Here is a 17545-nt window from a genome sequence, read left to right on the forward strand (position 1 = left end):
CTTTAGTTATGCAACTTCCAGTCTTTCTTGGAGAGGACTACTTGTAGAGAGACAGAATGGAGTTGTACATGAAATCTGCACCATACAACTTGTGGAGCATGATTGCCAATAGAAACATCAACCCAAGTAAGCCAAAGGAAAAGTATCCTAGAAGAAAATTGTCAACAATACAACTTGTGGAGCATGATTGCCAATAGTGACATCAACCCAAGTAAGCCAAAGGTAAAATATCCTAGAAGAAAATTGGACAATTGAACAAACTAAATGCAAAGGTTAAGTTTTCAATTACTTGTTCTCTTGCTAGAAATGACTATAACATATGTTTTCTCATAGGACAAACATAAACTTAAAGTAGTTAATTTCTTCTCTAGTTTACTCTAGGTAGTCGAAATGAGGTAAGCTCAATAATATCCCCTTTTTTTAGCTTGAGAAAAAAATATAAGCTACATTGGAAAAGTTGAAATCTGACCTAATTTTGGCCCAACTCAATCTAATTGAGTTTGATGGTCCATATTTTATTTCTTTTATAATGATTAAATGACAAAGCTTGACAAAAAAATTTAGAAGGGACAAATAAAATATTTTTTATGACCTTTCAATAACAAAAAAAAAAAGTAAATTTTCTATACTGTTTAAATGACTTCAAATCATTAAAAATTAAGGAATAAATAGCTTTAAATAATATTGAAGAGTATAATAGAAACTTTTATTGGTGTCCAATTAATAAAAATATAAATTAGTTGACATGTGTGACAACTTTCATTGAAATTTTCAAAAAATAAGAATTTTTTAGGAACTAAAGGGTGATTTGGTTGAAGAGAGAATATTACTATTTAAAAACAAATTTTCAAAAAATAACATGGATTCCAAACTTTTTTTTCCTACTTTAATTGAAATATTTCTTTTCAATTCTTTTTCATTCTTTTCTCTTCTACGCTACCAAAGGCACGCTAAAACCAAAAGAGGTGTATATTATGGAGACTAAGAAGTTAATTGAACTTTAAAAGTTTAAATACATAAAGCTAAATAAAGCCATTCCCTCTTGGTAGTATAGATCTAAACGGACCTTTTACTAAATGCATTAAATCTAAAATACTATCATGTCTTTAAAAAGATTTTCTTCGTTTAGAGACAGCTTCGTTGAGCGTCAAAAAAAAAAAACTTCCTTAGCAATTCCTCTGATTTGAGGGTTAGACAACACATACCCTTTCCAAGATTTATCAAAGATGAGAATCCTAAACCATATCATCACATGCCTTAATGTGCTTCACACATAAAAATCACTGAATCAATCTCAACTGCACACTTACAAATAATGAGTCAAGAAAGAATATAAATATATTCATCTAATCATTCCAAAGATGAAATTTTTTGCTGGGAACCTAGACCTATAAGGAAATATCCAATGTACCTAAGAATCCAAAGAGATCAAATTTTATGAATTACAAAATGAGGTTGAAAATAATTAGGAACCAATGAGGTTTAATTTCAAATAATTTAGAACACTTTCCTAGACTCAGCTATCTTCGGCTCAACTATGGCAAATAATACCATTGCACTAGAAAACAACAAAAATTTGTGAATTCTGTTAAACTATCTTGTTTCTGTTTTGTTTGTAGGAAGAGTGTGACTCCGGCGCTCTTTTCCACCAGGCTTGGATGAGGCATTGCCATACCAAATCATTCCGGCCACAGCTATGATCATTCCAAAAACCACTTGGAGATTGAGACCCTCTTTCCCAAAGAAAAAGAACCCCATGATTAAAACAAGTATTGTCTTCATATGTCCCAATACTTGAAAAGAAACCGCAGTGAATCTGCCAATGCAGATAAATTGGCTTAGGTTGGTGCCAACTGCAATAGTGCATGACAGGAATATGAAAATCTGTCAAAACCAAGACAAAGATGAGTCAGTCACAGAATGAAAGTGTTAAGAAAAGATCAACCAACATAAGAGTTCTCATGATTTATCATTTTTATCTACATTTTGATTGAGAGCAGTAAATACTTTTGAGTCTACAGCTAAACTAGGTTCTTCAATTCAGACTCTTCTCAAATTTGTTTGAGTTTCACTTTTGTCATAAAGCATTAAATTTTGTTGATCCCCTCAAACTATAAACTATTGATGAGAATCTGATTGACCTTTCTATGAAAGTCTTATCATATATGTTAATCATTTCAAGCCATCTTCTATATTATACATATCATGTAAATCTACATATGCATATACTCATTTTCTAAAAGAGAACAAATGGCGTAGTCCCTAAATATTTAATTTAACAACATCAATATTTTTCCATTATCCAGAACTTACCAACGAGGCAGTGTTGTAGTCATATCTGTCAACTCTTTTGTTTGTCAACCAATAATCTAAAAAAGGTCCTAATAACAGTAGTGATGCAGCCTGTGCAGGTGCTGTATGTCCCAATAGATTGAAAGAACTTAGAGAATACTTCCGTTGAAGGAAATGAACATACTGCACATAAAAGATTTGAAAATCCATGAGTACCAGGTACAAATTAATAAGATAAAATTCAGATTAAGACAGTAATTAACACAAGAGTAAACAGCAGGCCGAAATAAGTTGTACATGCATCTGTTCGTGTCTGTATTTAAATCTATTTGAGTTTACTGTGCCACTTAAATTTGAAGGCCAAGCCATGGCACGCAGAGGAAAGTCATACGTACATATTGTTGCATAGAAGTGCTCCATACTGCTACAAAGGCAGCAATGAATCCTCTTCCGTTAACACTCACATCAGTAACAGTGCAAACACCAACACCCATAAGAACAACACATATGCTCAGTTTTGTGTCTCTTGAATACCGAATCTTGTCGAGAACAACTTCCAATAGGCATGATACAGGGATCATACTTAATTTCGCAATCTGTCAATGGCTAAAAAGTGAATATTAACTTCTGAAGGCATTAGTGAATGAACCAATAGATAAAGCTCAGCCCAACTCACTTGATAGAATCCAACTGAGTTCCACATTAGACTAACATTCATTCCAACAATAGAGAAGTTAGCAACGAGAACAAATTTTAGAAGATCTGGCAAGGGTAAATGAGAAGGCTGGACATATCCCAGCATCCTCAGTACAACTGTCATCAAAGTTGTGGTAGCGAAGTGCATGCCTGTTAATGTTGTGGCTGCAAGCAGTAATAGACAAATCACATTAAAAGATAAAAAAAAAATTAACATCAGAGCATGATCATGATCATATACTACCTGGGAAAAGACTCAGTATACCAATAACAGAAATGTCATTAAGAAATTGAATAAGGAATTTACCAAAACTGAAGCCATAAGTGGCCATCAAAGCTTTGTTTACAATGATGATTCCAACAGATGTAACAACATTGAACATCCATGCAGCTGCATCCATAGCAGCCTTCTTCTCAGCCTTGCTAGACGGAGCCATGTTCTTCCTGTTTCTCACAACTTTACCACTGGTGTTTCCTAACTAAACTCCATATCTCTCTATCCACATTAAAATAACATATGCCAGTAAATTAATCTAGCAAATAAAGAAGCCTGGAAAAATGAAAGGTGATGAAATTTTCAGATCTTTATTAAATTAATAATTAGCAATACAATCAATCATTCTACAAAACAACCGCAAGTCAGCAACCTAGAATCATCTTATGACATTTGTAAGAAATGAGAAATATCTGACGATATTAAAATACTTTAGAGTATCCTAGATGTTTTCTTAGGACTTATTCTTTTATATTTTAAGATTTTTCCTTATTTAATTAGGATGTAATTGTAGGGATATCTCATTATTTGCCAAAAAAATAGGGATATCTCATTAGAATCAGATTTATTAGTATCTGATTTATATGCATATCATATCATGTATATGGGAATAAAATCTCCTATCATTTAATTATATTTAATGCAATAAGCTTATATAAAACAGACTATGTTGTGTAGTCCATACACACGGTTTCATCATACCTTCAAACTATTTTTCACTCTTTCAACAATTAAAAGGACCAGAAACTGACAAGCCAAAGAAAGGCCATTCATTTCATAATATTCATCAATGATCATCTGGTAATTTATATTTTTATATTTATAAAAGTAGCAATGATTAACCTCTAGAATCTACCCCATTTGTTTTCTCCTATATGTGAAGGAATAGCTACAGGTTTTAAAAATTGATATGCATAAGATACAACAAAGACTCAATACTTTGCATACCATTATTTCAAGGTTTTAAAAATTAAAACTAAATAGCCACATCATATCCTTAAGGGAAATTCATGCAACATCACACCTCCATTTTCTAATCCATACTCAGTAATTTGCATCCTTCTTTTGGTCAAGGCACTATTCACAAAAACGCCCATATGATTTGCAATCTAGAAACAACTATACCAACTATTGGCCAACTTAAAGACTAAAATCTTAAAGAATAACATTGAAGGATAACTGTCAATGCCAAAATCACACCATATCTTTAAAACCTTGTCCAGTGTATGGCTTTCAATTCAGCCCCTCACGATATCCTGAGTTAGTTTTAACATACAGAAGTTTATTCAAAATTAGCACCAGATCTGCGAGAAAATAGATTTAACACACCAAATTATGAACACGATACAACACATATTTGAATAAAACTTGTCAATTCAAATTCTAGATTTTGAATTACTAAGTGATGGATGCATATAAATTCATTGATCGCGGTTGGCTGCAGTCACATCAGCTATTACCAATCCAAATAAAATTGAACTCCAATCATTCACCCAAAAAAAATTTAACAATGCAACACAATTTTCACCTCTATTACAACAGTGAGAGAGAGAGAGAGAGAGAGAGAGAGAGAGAGAGGGTGAAGATCAGCATATTATATTTTGCCTATCAACTACAAACAGATCCAGAGAGGGGTCTCAGATCCAGAATTGCTGCATTGAAAACTAGTTGAGAGAAAAAAGAGATCAGGGAAGGGACAAGCTCGTATTTCACAAAATCTTATTTTTCTTTGGTTTCAGCGTCAAATGGCAAGCTTATAAGATTCAGTTCAAGAACGGGGTGGGTAAAAAATCACAACTTTGTGAGACCCTTTTGATGGAGTGTGAACATGATGCAAAGAAAAGGATGATTGAGAGAGAGAGGGAGAAGCTCACCGATTATGGATGTGACACTGTGTTGATGCTGATAACGTGAGACAATGGAAGAAGAGAAGTGTGGTTTTGATTCTGTCTGAGGTTTGAGGTTAGTATTTCTCACTTTTTTTTTCTTTCAGCAGGAGTGACACACGCTATGCACCCAAGGTTCATACTTCATAAGGAACCAAACCATGTGATTCTGGTTTTTTTTTTTTTTTTACATTTTTTTCTTGTTTTTTTTTTAATATCGAGATCTAGGTCCTCTCTCATCAGATCATTCAGATGACAATTGATAGATGTTGAATGAAATGATTTTAAATATTAATTAATTTGCGTTGGATATTACGATAAAGTGTAATAGTTTTTTTTTTCTGAAAAGGATTGGATCTCACTTGTTGATGGATGGATACATGGGCATAATTTTTTTATAATAAAACATGGGCATAATTTTTTTATATATTATAATAAAACATGTAGCTTTTGGCTCGATTGATAAATTTTTATATGTTATCATTTTTAAAGTAAAAATAAATAAATATTTAATTCAACTAAAAAATCAAATTGTGTCAATTAAATTTGTATAAAAAATATGTAATTATATTTTCATCATGATATTGGTGCGTTAATATTTATTAATTTTGTTGAGAATCTAACATGTCATTTTAGTGTCTCTTTCAATCAATTTTTATTTTATCTATAAAATTTCAACTTAAATCTTAAACCAACAACCTTTTGGTATTTCTAATTGTGCTTTATAAACTTATGGTGTATTTAGAGATGATTATTAAAACCAGTCATTGTTTCTTTAGCTTTAGTTTTCATCTTAACTCTCTTGAGAGAGAAAATGATGGTGGGGTGTATTAAATGTTTTCCGCCAACTAGTCACATTTATATGATAAAATAAGTAACTTATCTCAACTTTCTTTAATTGGAGTTCCTATTACATTGTGTATATTTCCTTTTTTTTCACATACACGTCTACACTAACATTTTCTTTTTCACTTGATTTGGCATGTCGTTTGAGGAATTTGGTGGCATTTTCCCATTATCCTTTAATTTTAAATTCCTTAAACAAGCTTCGAGAAAGATAAGTGTGTTGTTCAAGATATTAATATGCATTCAAACTAAAGAAGCAAAGATGAGATCAATATAATATATAAATAAGACAATGTACCATCATCTTTCATTTGTTATTAAAAAAAAAAATCACAATTGCTCTTATGAAGACTTATACTTTGTTTGCTATCACTCAAAATTAATAAATGATATTGATGCATCCTAAGACTTAACATTAAGGTTAAACTAGCTCGGTGACTCGTTATGCACATGTATTAATTTTATAATTTATAATTTTTAATATATTTATCTATTATATTTTAATTAATAAAATAAATATTAGTATATATATATATATATATATATATATATATATATATATAAACACACAATAATTAATGATATTAATATTAAATAAAATGTAAAATGTTATTAAAATTGTACCAAATTTTTGTATGATGTATACAATATTTTAATTTACATGCATCAAATTTGTGTTTTTGTAAAATTTTGTACTTCATAAAAAATGCATGAATTTTATTTTATATTTAATATACTTTCTATATTTTTATATTGTTAATTGAAGAAATTTGAACATTAATCAATTAAGTTAATTTAAAATATAAAAATATTCTTTAATTGAATAAATAAGAAAAAAAAATTATTTGAACCAAAAATTTATTCTAAATGAATGAATGTTATTATTGAAACCTCAAACATTCATTAACATATAAATATATCTTTATTAATTAATGTTTAAATATGATTTACAATTTTTTTATATTTTATTTTTATAATTTTTAATTACATGATGAAAACATGAGTTTACTCTTATTCTGCAAAATTGATATAGCTTAATACATATTGTCTAACAAGATATATTATTAACTAAAAACATACTAAAAAGAAATGAAATAAACTTATCGATCATTTTTCATAGTACATTATTAATTAATATTAGAATGGTTATTAAAAAATGTTAATAGAGGAATGAAATAATTGATTAAGAATAAAAATTCTGAAAATAGAATAAAAATATGTTAATAAGAATAAAAATTATAAAAGTAGAATAAAAATATATTATTAAGAATAAAAATTCAATAAATAGAATTGTTTGCATTTAATAGAATAATAATTAAATATAGTTCTAATAGAATGAATAATAAAATAAAATCTATTTACATAGAATAATATTGATTTGAATTAATAATTAAATTAAATAATACCATTTAATATTTTTGGAAGGAATGAATATGAGATTGACATTTGATATCATCCCATAAAATCAAACCTTCTTTATATATAAGAGTACTCTATAGGATTCTGAAGTATTTGAAAATAAATGATTTGGGTCTTTCAACTTTGTGACCTTGAACTTGAATTTATTTTTTAATTGGATTTTTTTTGTCTAATTACCATTAAAAAAAATAATCATCTCAATCAGTTGTATGAGTTTGCAACAAGATTGTTGTATAGTGAAACTTGAAAAAGCTTGTAAAATAATATTTGGATTGAGTGGGTCTATAAAGTTGAGGACATTTAGGTGAGGCAGTTGCTTTGGACATCCAACATTTTTGTTAGGACATCTAGCAACATAGGTAAAAGGATTAAAATATCTTTCATCTTTTATTTAAATACGGATCGACTATCCATATCATATGGATTATCAATCCGTATGACTCATACGAATTAAAAATCTGGGTAATCCATATGACTCATACAAGTCATCAATCCATATGACTCATACGAATCATCAATCCATATAAATTTTCTTTTTAAAAAAAATTAAAATTTAAAATCCATATTTATAAAATTGCTAAAACTATTAAAAAAATTAGACTAGAAAACAAATTAAAATATATATATATATATATACAATTTTATTTTATTTTAAAAAAAACTATGGATTAACAATCCATATGAAACATACAGATTAACAATCCGTAATACCATACGAATCAGCAATCCATATGATTCATACGGATCAACAATCCATATATTTTTTTTAAAATTATACACCTCTTTTTCTCTAACGATGAAAATCACTCAGTTTTACCATATATTCATAAATAACTCATGCACACCACCAAAGAAAACAAAACACTCAAAATATGAGGCTAATGGAAGAAAATTACATTAAGGGAATGAGATTTTACAAACAAAAAAAAGTGCTGCAAAAATATAAAAGAAAACCTATTACTTATAACCGAAAATACCCATAAGGTATTTTTAGCATTTTAAAAATCTACTAGGTGTCTCAACAAAAATGTTGGGTGTCCCAAATAGATGTCTTTAGTTGAAGAACTTGCTTGAGAATGTTGGGTTCAAAACCTATACAAGAGAGAATATTAACATGGAGAAATAGAATCTAGAGAGGTAAGATTCAATGTAGACATGCAAAGCAACAATGTTGGATTAAAGGACTAAATAGGTCCTTGTGCTTAATTTCTGTAACAATAGTTAAACAAAAGGATCTAATTAAAAATCAAAAACAAATTCAAGGATCTAATTGAAAAAAGTAGTTAAAAATTGTCAAATCTTATAGAGTAATTTAAGCTTATGTTAATTGTAGAAGTGACAAATTTACATGTAAGTGTGTTAACATATAAATGACTAAAATAAGTACCTAGGTCGGCCCTTTTTACTGTTAAAGGTGTGATGCTCGGAGCCCATGGTTAGAAGGAGCCTAAAAAATAAAATTCTTATATAATATATTTTTCTATATTATTTTCATAAATAAATTGATTTTTTGTTTTTTTATCCAAATTAAAATATGATAGATAATTAAAAAAAAAATCTCTCTCTCTCTCTATCTTGTGGTTATTAGTTTTTTTTGTCTCATATGTTACAGTCATAAATTCATGTTAAATGAACTCTTAACTAATTGCCACAAGATGAATTGAGAGATTAAAATATTAACTTGGATAGAGAAATTACATGAGTAGAAAAATGATAATGTGAAAGCAAGAGACAAATGCAACGAATTCGAGTGCAAGCTACAAATATTTTTGGTCGTAGGTAAACAAAAGTTTTCAACTTAAGAACTTTAACTCAGCATACTGGTAACAAACATTTCATGAACAAACAAGCACATAGAAAATGAGTGGTGATTTCCTGAAATGAGAGTTTAGGGTCTATGTGGATGATTACAAAAAATATAGAGCAAAGAAGGAAACAATAGATCTAGTGGTAAAAAAAAAATTGAAAAGAATAATATGGTCACATTTTGTATATATTACGAAAATGAGTTATTTAGACCTTTAACTTTACTTGTACTTGGTAGTAGCTAGACATTTTGATAAAGGACAAGGAAGGAAGGAAAGGAAGGCTTCAAGCTAAATTTGATGATAGAGGACTAGGAATCCATGGTGGCGAAATCTCATCCACTTCCATGCCAGAACCTGCAAATGCTTTACAATACTGCAGCTTTTACACATTTATTTTTAAACACCGTCTTATTCCTACCAATCCACAAAGCCCATATTGCTGCAAACCATATCACATTCCAACTCTCTTTAACGAGAGATAACAATCCAGAAAAATTAACCTTGGAATTATAACATTTGGTCTTTCAAATTATTCTGTCAATTGAAACACAAATACCATATACCTTTTCAGTTCTGACACAGGCACTGCTAAAAAAAGACCTTCTACATGGATTGTGGTACGTAGTATATAATATTGCAATTGGAACAGCCAGAGAGTGAAGAAATGATTCCCTCTCTAGTTATGTTCTTAATTAATTTCAACTTCAAATTTATTAATTAATATATATACCTTTTTGTTTTTCCTTTCCTCCGATCTTGCTTAGATAAACCTTTATCAGTGCTTCGATTCATTTGCAGCATTAAACTCATTCCTTTCTTCGTTCCTTTGCTTCACAGTACAAATTAATTTTCTCAAAACCCTATTTTGATAAAGAAGGAAAGGCTTGATTTTTTATTTTTTACAAAGGAAAGGCTTGAATTAACTCAAGTTGATTTAGCAATATTAATTTAAAGGATAGAGGAATTGTTTCTCGCGATTATAAATTCAATATGAACAAAAACACGTTTAAGTTGGATTACCAAAGCACCCCCAAGAGGTCTGGAGTATTGGGCGTGAACACATCTTGTGTTCATTTCATGCAGTTTTATGATGAATGAAGTTTGCTTATAATAAAAATGGATTTCCAAAGCCTCAAATTGCTTTAGCTTGGGAAATAGAGAAATTGGATCAATTTAAGAATTTTAATTACCTTTAGAAATTCGGAATTAAATATATGTCTTAGAACAATGGTAATATATAAGATAAATTTTGATGATGTGATAACCAAAGTTGTCATTGACCTCATAAAGAATAACTAATTTTGGTAATAAGTTGGGAGAATTTTATTTTAATGAGTCTTGAAATTAAGTACATTTTTTACTTGCGGCCTAAAACAAGATTGAGAGTTATTCAGCCAGTGGGAAACCTATTGTTTAACTAGGGTGAACAAATGTATTCTTTATATGTATTTTAAAATTTTATATTTTGTATTCCTAATTTGTATGTATTTGAATACCCTAACCTATTCTTATGTGATAACAAACAAATGTAACCCTTATTTTAATAAAATATAAACATTTATTTTAAAATTTTGGTTTAATTACTCATTTAATTTTTAAACTTATTAATTTTAATACATATAGTTAATAAGTAAATTTTTTAGTCTCTAAAATTTACATTTTAACTTTTAAAATAAGATTTATGTTATTAAAATTTTTTAACTCTATTAATTAAAGAATTTTAACACAAATATTTTTTGAAAATTAAAATATAAACTTTAAGAACTAAAAAATTTATTTACTATAGGGACTAAAAGAGAAAAATTCGGAAACTATATAAATTAAATGGATAATTAAACCTAAAATTTTATATCTCTTTTTTTTTTTTTTGAACTTATATTTTAGTTTAACTTTCAAAATAAATTGTTTCCATGAACCTCATGTCCCGGCCTAGATTGAAAATCTATTCTTCTTCTCTTATCTATAATAATACTATTTGATTTGAATTAATGTTTTTTTTTTATCGAACCCAACCACCATATCGCGATTATTATTTTTTTTTTTTTTGTAAACACAAGTCCAAGAAGGCTAGTTCAATTCTGCCAGAAACCAAAAATTGACATTACACTGATATAGGACCCTACGTAAAGGCCTTAGAGTGGGCCGGACCAAAACACTAATACCATCCACCCCACCCTTTTCGAGGATTTTCTTCTAGCACCAGTTTCTTCTACACTCAACATATTTTTTATAATTCTAACATTACCTTTTTTAACTTCTTTTTCTTCTTCCTTCCTTGGTTCCGATTTTGTTTTCTTCTTACACCATTCACTTTGTTGTTCACTGAGCTCCTCCTTTTGTTGGGTCATGGTAGTTGGTTTGGTGGTGTATTGTCGCGATGGTTAATTACTTACTGCATTGAGTTTGTGATCGTCATCATGGTGGGTGTTGCGGTGGTAACAACAAAGAGAAAACTACCAATTTGTATGGATCATACCAATTGGCCACCGTATAAGTAATATGTATGGTCCATACGGACTGTCAATCCATAAAGTTTATACGGATTGTCAATTTATATAACTTATATAACTTCTACCTTGTCAGCTGAAAATGAAAAAAATAAAATCTAGATAAATGTCAATACTTATTGCGAGTATAAGGATAGAAATTGAAATAAATAATTCTCATGGCCCTAAATCAATTTGGTGTATCAAAAGCTTGTATCCATAGAACATTTATTGGTGAAAGAAATATAGGTCTTTGTATTGTGCATAGGATTTATTTATTTTATTTGAGTTTTCAGTTATTGGTGAAAACTATCTATAAAAAATTAGATAGAATAACTTTAACCTTGTCAAATGAAAAAATAAAATATGGATAAATGTCAATACTTATTACGAGTATAAGGATAGAAATTGAAATAAATAGTTCTTGTGGCCCTGAATCAATTTGGTGTATAAAAAAGCTTGTATCCATAGAACATTTGACATAATACTTTTTGTCAAGTGTAGAAGATTTTAAAATGAATTTCTACATTAAAGTTTTTTTAAAATATATAGATTTATTATAAATAATTAGAATTAATTAAAAGTAATAACAATGAAAATATTTTATGAAGAGATAAATTATGATTATGTGTATATACAAGTATGAAAATTTTTGTAATGTTTTGTTAAGATTGATGAAGATGAGTGAATACATGAGAGCACTATGTCTGAAAAAATTAATATGAATGAAGACATGGGAGAGGAACCCGCTGTGGGTGAAAATATTGATTGTTCCGATGTCTTTAATATTTTTCAGGTATTTATATGATTTTGTATTTGGTTAAAATAAATAAATGAATATCCTAAGAAGACTAAGCATGTATTGTCTTTTTTTGTAAGTGTTTGCTACTCGTGAGGACGTATTGTAATGAGCTCGTATTGTTGCGTATGATATTGGTTTTGTGTTTGTGATAATGAGGTCTGACACATCAACTGAAAAGAAAGGAAAAACCTCATTTGTTTTAATTGGTTATGAAAGAAGTGAAAAGTATAAAATATACAATAGAGATTTAGTACGGAAGGTGACTAGAAAATATGATTGTCCCTTTAAGCTACGAGCGAAACCAGTCTCGAAAGATGAACGATGGATGATCAATTTAATATGTGGGATCCATAATCATGCATTGACTAAGTCATTCACTGGACATCCATATGTTGATCGATTAACTGAGGATGAGAAGATTTATTGTTGGTGATATGACAAAGTTAATGGTCAAACCAAAGAATATTCTTTAGACTTTGAATGAGTATAATGCCAACAATTATACAACAATGAAACAAGTTTATAATGCAAGATATTCATTTCATTCTTCTGTAAGAGACAATAATACTGAAATGCAACAATTAACGAAACTACTTGAATGCGATATGTAATTAAACAAATAACTAACTCTCGTGCTCACACTTTGGTTGTCACATGATTAGCATATGACATCAACACTGATGTATCTTAGGACCTGCTTGAAAAATCATGTGAATCAGTACCTACATCATCTGTAACTTGTTTGTGAGGCTTCTCATGAACCTCGTCAGCAGCATGAACCACATGCTATGTACTGATGTTGTTGGTCTTTGACGCTAAGAAACTTCTTTCTCATCACCACTAATCTATTTACCTAAAATTCTATCTAAAGTATGATGCAATCGGTTCTAATCATAATTTAAAATTTTTTACATTAATATCAATTAATGTCATTGTACAATACAAGGAGGAGGAAAGACTGAGCAATGAGAAAAAGATGGTGTATCTTAACTTTTAGGTGTATTTTAGCTTTAGGTGAAAGACAAATTTGGTATTTCACACTATTTGTTAGGTATAGTAAAAAAAATTTGGCTCGTGCAAGAAGAATATTCCCTTTTGGAACACGAGCGAACAAGCAAGCTCCTTCTTTCCCCGTTGAGTTAAAGCAATTATAACGTGGCTCTCATGCTTTCCATACTTACCCTGCATCCCTCTCCCTCTTCTCCTTTTCCTCCATAATTATAAAAATCGCACCCAAACACCCCCCTTCCTCTGCCACCCAACCAAATCCTCGATCTCGCCGAACAACCCCACCCTTTCAAAATCCGATTTTCCGATGCCGAAGAAGCGAAAGTCTATCGCCACCAGCCTCGACGAGGTGGATCGAACCCTCTACGCGTCGTTTTGCACCGCCGCCAACTCCCTCTCGCAGCTCTACACGCACTCCATGAACCACCAGAAGCTCTCCTTCAACGCCGGGGAACGACACGCCCTCGTAATATAATAAACCTGCCCCTCCTTTTTTATTTTCTTTCTTTGTTTATTCTCGTTTTTCCTTTTCGATTTTGCTTCGGTTAAAAAAAAGGGAATTTTTTTTGTTGTTTGAAAAGTGGGATTTGGATTTTTCTTTTTTGATTTGGGATTTTTTTGTTTGCTTGTTTGGTGTTTGGGAATTTAGATTGGTGGCTTGTGTTATGTTGTGGTGGTGGTGGTGGTTAAATGTAATGTTAATTAGAGAACGTTGTATTTTGTTTTGGTGTTTTTATTTATTTATTTATTTAATTGAAATGTGTTTTCTTTTGTTCAAGTGTGTTTGTGCTCAATTTTGTATTAGGGTATTTGGATGGATGGAAAATATGTGCATCTTTTTTTTGTGGGTGTTTTTTGTATTTTTTTTTCACAGATTGGGTGCTGTTGTGGGGAATTTTAAAATGTGGGATGTTCTTCTGTTCTGACATGCTTGAGTCAGAGTTTGTTCGTAGGAAGTAATGTTCGGTTACACAGTTTGAGTGGTGATTACTTGAACAAGTGGTAGCTTCTTCGGCATGTTTGCATTTGTGAAATTCTGTTACTTTTTCTTTTTTGTTGACTACTGGTTTTGTTTTCTATATTGTTTAAATAATGTTTTCTTATTGATTGTGGGATTTGTTTTGACATCCTTATTGACCTCATTTTTAGTTCATGGATATTCACTGTTCTGTCTCTTTCTTCTTTCATCTAGCTTGATTGGTTGTGTATAGCTACAAGTGGCTATCATAGTATATATTTTTGTTATCCCTTTTGTTACTTGCTGCGAATAAATTTTTTTGCATTGGCTTATGGCTACGTTTTTCAGAGTTTTAGTTGTACCATAGTTATCCATGTATCTTATTGGCTTTGCTCTTGCATTTTGGGTTTCGACCGTGTGTTTATATATTTGTTGTGGGATGTTCTTCTGGTTTCAGGAAAAACTTTATCAGTGGATTTTTAGACAACAAGAGGGAGGATCACGGGTTGGAACAGTTGATGTACTTAATTACATTCAGGTTGGTAAGATTGAATGTTTTTAGCCCTGTGATTTCATGGTGAATAATATCCTTGGGAATTTGGTCTTTAACTGAGCCCAATGTGTCATGCAATCCATCTAGCTGATCTTGTCTATTCTAGTAGGATAAGACTTTTGTTGTTGTTGTTGTTTTAGGCTTTAGAATGTACAATAGCCTTGGGAGTTGGGATTGGTGATTGATAAGTTTTTTTTCCGCTAAGATCAACATTTGTAGAATCATGATTAGCAATTTCACGGGAAAATAAATTGGTGAGATTTTGTAACTTTTGTGTTCATGTTGCAATTTAGATATCTTGGAAGTTATAAAAAAAGGTAACTTGATACACACGGCTCCCACCGAATGCGTTTTGGGGAGAGTAGGTGTCGACAGCGCACAAGTGGAGAGCCTTTTTCCAGGATTTAAATCTGTGATACATTGTTGAAATATTAGAGGGCGATAATGTTGTAAATGTAGTGTCAAATGTTCCATTTGTGATGCTTAATTCTTTAAAATTATTGATATTTCTTTGTTTTTGGTTGTAAGTATGTGAAAGTTCATTCCTCTTGCAGAATGAGCTGGATTATTGTGGAGAAGAACCATCTATGTCACCTAGAGCACCACTGCAACACCAGTCACAAGCAGCATTGCATGTCCCTAGTTTTCCAGTCACTTCAGCATCTTCTGGTCAAACAATAGCTGCACAAGGACTCCGCTCGGACCACTGTGAAAATCAATCAAAGAATTCTGTGTTTTCAAATGCTTTGTCAAGTCCAGTACGTCGAAGCCTTCAACATTATCAAATTGGTGAGGGAGGATGCTACACCAATGGTCTCTCCATGGGGAATGGAAACCGGAACACTGAACCTGGCTTTCTTAATCAGCAAAGCAGGGATTCAAATGCAGTGAGCTCCAATGATTCTGCCATGGATATGCATGCAGACTAGTTCTGTCTATTGGTTTATTAATTGGGAATTCTTAACTCACCAGCCTTTGCAACAGCTACAAAAGAAGCTAACAACCTTCGGAATTCCGTATCTGGGTTTGCTCATTGGATCCTGCAAGAAACGACAGGAGGATGGAACTAATTCTGTTAACCTTTTACTATGCTTACGTCAACCGAGTGATTGGTTTGGGGTCTTAAGTGGTTTTTGTAAAGTTTTCTATTCATTAGCTTTAAAGCATTTTATTTTGTACCTTAAATTGTTTTACCCCTTCGCCCCTTCACCCAAAAGACTAATTTTTAAAATGTAGGGGTTAATTCTATCTGAAGTTTCGTACGTAAATCTGTTCTTCTGCAGATTTTCTCTAATGGCAATTTACAGCTTCCGTCTTCGTTTTTGATGCCTGCTTGTAGTGTATTCAAAGATCTTTGTGAGGTTACTTAGAGAAAAAAGTTGTTTTTTTTTTTTTTGTGTTTTTCCTTTTAATGCACATATTTTCCAATGATCCATACGAGTAAGCTGGCATTATGTGTTCATTACACATATATTAAGTCCTTCAGAGATTATCATAGTTTATATGTGGCTTTCGTGAGAAACTTCGTGCTAAGTCGTGTCTTATATCTCATGAATCATGATGTCATTTAACTTATTTCTTTTATGCATAAAGATTCATTTGTGGTACATAGTGGATTTGACATCTTCAGGTATTTGGACTTTGTCCTAATACTTTGTGCTAAGATAATGAACCCAGCTTAACTTGTATTTTATTTTATTTCTTCTTCATTATGACCATTCACTTCATTGTGGATATTCTTTTATAGTTTGAGCTTTAGGCTCAACATCATTGATAACTTCAGAAGCTATTGCGTATGCAAAAACTTTATCAACAATTACATATCTTTCCCTCAAATCAGGATTTCAATGAGATCTCATAATTTGCTAGTTATTGAGACCACGTCTAGGGTTTCTTCTCTAGAAATATGGGATGTAATTTCCTAGTATAATTAGGATTTCGGGTTATGGCTAGGACGTGATTTATTACAAGCCTTTCATAAACTTTTAGTCAGGTTTGCAAGGCCTATTTTTTATTTTTTTTTTATTTTGTCTTGAAGCTGCTACCATGGTACAAATTTTATTTTATAAATTAAGAATTGAATTGTGTATTTGTTTTATTGACAAAGACAAACCATGAAAGGTAAAATTTGTAGGTTTTTGACAGGTTGGGAGCAAAATTTGCTAAAAAGTTAAAAATTAAAGATAAAAAATACAGTTAAGACTTTTATTTTTTGTTTCAAATATTTATATAGTAATATGCTCGTATAGATAGTAGATTGAAATCCCTGCAATCAATCTCCATATGCATTGAGGATTGAACATTTCAAACCCCAAAGTGCATAAACATCCCACTCACCTAACAATTTATAGATATATCTTTTCCTAGGTGTTGGTGATCCATTCCAACTTTCCTTTCTACTATTTGTAATTCCCTTCTCTTGCTGAGGATGAACATGGCAATGCCAAGACAGCATTGACACAAACAAAATGAAAGACCTAGATGAATTGCAATTGGTAGAGCAATGCTAATCCCATG

At 30.8% G+C, this 17545-nt stretch overlaps 2 protein-coding genes across 4 annotated transcripts; one reads left to right on the top strand and one right to left on the bottom strand.

Annotated features, from left to right (window-relative positions):
- Positions 1-1318: 1318 nt before the first annotated feature.
- LOC100793306 (UDP-rhamnose/UDP-galactose transporter 6) lies at positions 1319-5411 on the bottom strand. 3 transcript variants are annotated; one of them, XM_006599411.4, is made up of 7 exons: positions 5137-5396; positions 4463-4566; positions 3296-3538; positions 2969-3153; positions 2688-2888; positions 2314-2475; positions 1319-1884 (listed from the first exon to the last, which is right to left on the bottom strand). In XM_006599411.4, the coding sequence occupies exons 3-7, from the start codon at positions 3423-3425 to the stop codon at positions 1594-1596; spliced, it is 969 nt and encodes a 322-aa protein (XP_006599474.1). In that variant the 5' UTR covers positions 3426-3538; positions 4463-4566; positions 5137-5396; the 3' UTR covers positions 1319-1593. The 3 variants fall into 3 exon arrangements, with proteins under 3 accessions (XP_006599474.1, XP_006599473.1, XP_006599475.1); XM_006599410.4 differs by lacking the exon at positions 4463-4566 and having other exon boundaries at positions 5137-5411; XM_006599412.4 differs by lacking the exon at positions 4463-4566 and having other exon boundaries at positions 3296-3484; positions 5137-5400.
- Positions 5412-13611: 8200 nt separating this feature from the next.
- On the top strand, positions 13612-16346 carry LOC100793841 (uncharacterized). The gene is made up of 3 exons (XM_003548044.5): positions 13612-13983; positions 14933-15013; positions 15583-16346. The coding sequence occupies exons 1-3, from the start codon at positions 13825-13827 to the stop codon at positions 15955-15957; spliced, it is 615 nt and encodes a 204-aa protein (XP_003548092.1). The 5' UTR covers positions 13612-13824; the 3' UTR covers positions 15958-16346.
- Positions 16347-17545: the final 1199 nt, after the last annotated feature.

Source organism: Glycine max, chromosome 16 (genome assembly GCF_000004515.6).
Source record: "Glycine max cultivar Williams 82 chromosome 16, Glycine_max_v4.0, whole genome shotgun sequence".
In the NCBI taxonomy this organism is placed as follows: Eukaryota; Viridiplantae; Streptophyta; class Magnoliopsida; order Fabales; family Fabaceae; genus Glycine; species Glycine max.

Excerpts from the sequence above, each read along its gene's own strand:
- LOC100793306 (XM_006599410.4), bottom strand. The coding sequence starts at position 3,425 with ATGGCTCCGTCTAGCAAGGCTGAGAAGAAGGCTGCTATGGATGCAGCT. Across the intron at positions 2,889-2,968 it reads ACTCAGTTGGATTCTATCAA|ATTGCGAAATTAAGTATGAT; the intron begins GTGAGTTGGGCT and ends AGCCATTGACAG. Across the intron at positions 2,476-2,687 it reads GCACTTCTATGCAACAATAT|TATGTTCATTTCCTTCAACG; the intron begins GTACGTATGACT and ends TTTTATGTGCAG.
- LOC100793841 (XM_003548044.5), top strand. The coding sequence starts at position 13,825 with ATGCCGAAGAAGCGAAAGTCTATCGCCACCAGCCTCGACGAGGTGGAT. Across the intron at positions 13,984-14,932 it reads CCGGGGAACGACACGCCCTC|GAAAAACTTTATCAGTGGAT; the intron begins GTAATATAATAA and ends TTCTGGTTTCAG. Across the intron at positions 15,014-15,582 it reads ATGTACTTAATTACATTCAG|AATGAGCTGGATTATTGTGG; the intron begins GTTGGTAAGATT and ends TTCCTCTTGCAG.